This window comes from Myotis brandtii, unplaced genomic scaffold, assembly GCF_000412655.1.
Source record: "Myotis brandtii unplaced genomic scaffold, ASM41265v1 scaffold35111, whole genome shotgun sequence".
NCBI classification, from domain to species: domain Eukaryota; kingdom Metazoa; phylum Chordata; class Mammalia; order Chiroptera; family Vespertilionidae; genus Myotis; species Myotis brandtii.
This window is the reverse complement of record NW_005363509.1, coordinates 1-2,512: the sequence shown is the minus strand read 5'-3', so window position 1 is coordinate 2,512 and position 2,512 is coordinate 1. Positions and strand designations below refer to the sequence as shown.

The following is a 2,512-nucleotide window of genomic DNA, read 5'->3' as shown; positions in this document are numbered from 1 at the left end:
GGGACTCACAGCATCCTGGCCTCCCTCTTGTCAGCACTGGAGGCCCATGGCTGTGCATGCCACCTGCACGCTGAGGTGTTTCCTCGTTTCCTCTTACAGGGGCTCCAGGAACCAGGAGATAAAGGCCTTGGTCTGAGGCACAAAACACAGGTCACAGAGCAGAGGAGGTCCAGGCAGTGCCAGCAGTCAAGGTGAGGTGCCTGCCCTCACCTAGAATGTGTCCCGAGGGTCTCCCCCATGCCAGAATAGAGGAGAACTCCCTCAGCACCCGACCCCACCCCACTGCCAGCCACAGAACCCTGGCCTATGCCGACTGTACCCCGAAGAACCATCTGACTTCCTCATTCAGGATCTTAGGGGACAGGCCACCCAGGAGGAGAGACCCCAGTGAGGCCCAAGAGCACCCCTAAAGAGGAGACCTGTAGTCCCACTTTCTCACAGCTGCCAAAGTGTACTCAGCTGAGGCCACTTACACTTCCTCTCTCCCCCAGGCCTGTGAGTCCTCATTGCGCACCTCCTGCCCTCACTCCTGTGGCTGCCTGACAAGAGTCATCATGCCTCGAGCTCCAAAGCGTCGACGCTACTCGCTTGAGATTCCTGAGGCTGTGGAAGAGGATTCTCCCTCCTCCTCCTCCACCTGCTCCTCCTCTTTACCTTCCTCTTCCTCCTCCTCCACCTCTTCCTCTTGCTATCCTCTGCTTTCAAGTAACCCAAGCACCTCAGAAGAGGAGGAGGAGGAGAAGGAGGAGGAGGAGGAGGAGGAACAGGAGGTGGGGGAGGAGGAGGAGGAAGAAGAGGGGGAAGGGGAGGAGAAGGAGGAGGAGGAGACTCATGCTGCTGCTGGGGCACCGAGTCCTCCCCGGAGCTCTCCAAGTGCCCATGCCTCCCCTACTGCCTTTGCCGCTGCTGCTCCCTTGAGCCAGTCCAGCAGCGAAGAAGAGGAGGGTCCGAGTACCTCCTGGGCCCTGCCAGGCACAGAGTCCTTGCCCAGATCTGTGATTAATGATAAGGTAGCTGATCTGGTGGAGTTCCTGCTCCTGAAGTATCGCACAAAGGAGCTGACCACAAGGGCAGAAATGCTGAGCAGCATCATCAGAGAGCACCAGGACCACTTTGCTGTAATCTTTAGGGAGGCCTCTGAGTGCATGCAGCTGGTTTATGGCATTGAGGTGAAGGAAGTGGACCCCACCAGCCACACCTATGTCCTAGTCACCAACCTGGGCCTCACCTATGATGGGATGGTGAGCGATGAGCACAGTATGCCCAAGACTGGCCTTCTGATACTCATCCTTAGTATAATCTTCTCGGAGGATGATTGTGCCCCCGAAGAGAAGATATGGGAAGCACTGAATGCCATGGGGGTGCATGCTGGGATGGAGCATAGCATCTATGGGGAGCCCAGGGAGCTCCTCACCAGAGATTGGGTGCAGGAACAGTACCTGGAGTACCGGCAGGTGCCCAACAGCGATCCTGCACGGTACGAGTTCCTGTGGGGCCCCAGGGCCCACGCTGAGACCACCAAGTTGAAAATCCTGGAGTTTTTGGCCCAGGTCAATGGGGGTGACCCCAGATCCTACACACACTGGTATCAGGAGGCTTTGAGAGAGGAGGAACAGAGAGCCCAGGCCAGAATCAGCACCACAGATGATACTACTGCCATGGCCAGTACAAGCTCTTCTGCCATGTCCAGTAGCTTCTTCTGCCCTGAGTGAAATCCAAGGCAGATTTCTTTACTTTGTGTTTTAGGAGGGCAGTCAGTGATCTAAGCACTTAGTGCAGGGCCTGACTGGGGATGAGGGAATCATAGTGACTGACATCTTTGTGTCTCTGTTCCATTGGGGTGACTTAGAAATGAATCTTCTTTTATGTTTGGTATTTTAAAATGTTACTTTAAGTAGAATGTTTATTAGCTTCAGAACCTAAGTTTACAAATGACACAGGTCACACGTTTATTATTATTTAACTAAAGAGAAAGTGCTTTGCTGTTTTGTAAAACAAATTAGGAATCCTGTCATTTTAATTGTACTCTGTAACAAGATAACATGGAATTGGAATCGTATTTTTTAATGTGAAAGAGCTTAGCTGTAAAAGAGAAATAAAAGAGTTAATTTTTGAATTCTTATATCATACATACACACACACACACACACACACAGACACACACAGACACACAGACCTAGATTTTAGCTTATTCAAGAATGTAGAAAAATAAACAGTAAAATAAAATACCCTTCTCACTGGTGCATGTACACGCTAAACATTCAGTGAGCCTCTGTCCTCACAGGGGAAGGCACCCCAGCCAGAGAGAAGGAGGGAATGCAGAGGAGAGGAGCAGGGCGGAGGGACTGGCAGGACACTGGGTTGGGAAGGGAGTGAACAGGAGGCAGCTTTTGTCCCCCAGGCTTTGTCTTTGAGAGTGGGTACATTTTCATAAATACCAGGACATAATAGCTGAAGTGATGTTTATGTCCTTTAAGACAGGAGGGGAGAGTCAACCAGAGTGGGGGGTTGC

The 2,512-nt window shown here is 51.8% G+C and overlaps 1 protein-coding gene across 1 annotated transcript; it reads left to right on the top strand.

The window, feature by feature from the left end:
• The first annotated feature begins 554 nt into the window (after positions 1-554).
• On the top strand, positions 555-1,712 carry LOC102242461 (melanoma-associated antigen 10). Its single transcript, XM_005871674.1, has 2 exons — positions 555-714; positions 805-1,712. Exons 1-2 carry the CDS (start codon positions 555-557, stop codon positions 1,710-1,712), a joined length of 1,068 nt encoding a protein of 355 aa, XP_005871736.1.
• Positions 1,713-2,512: the final 800 nt, after the last annotated feature.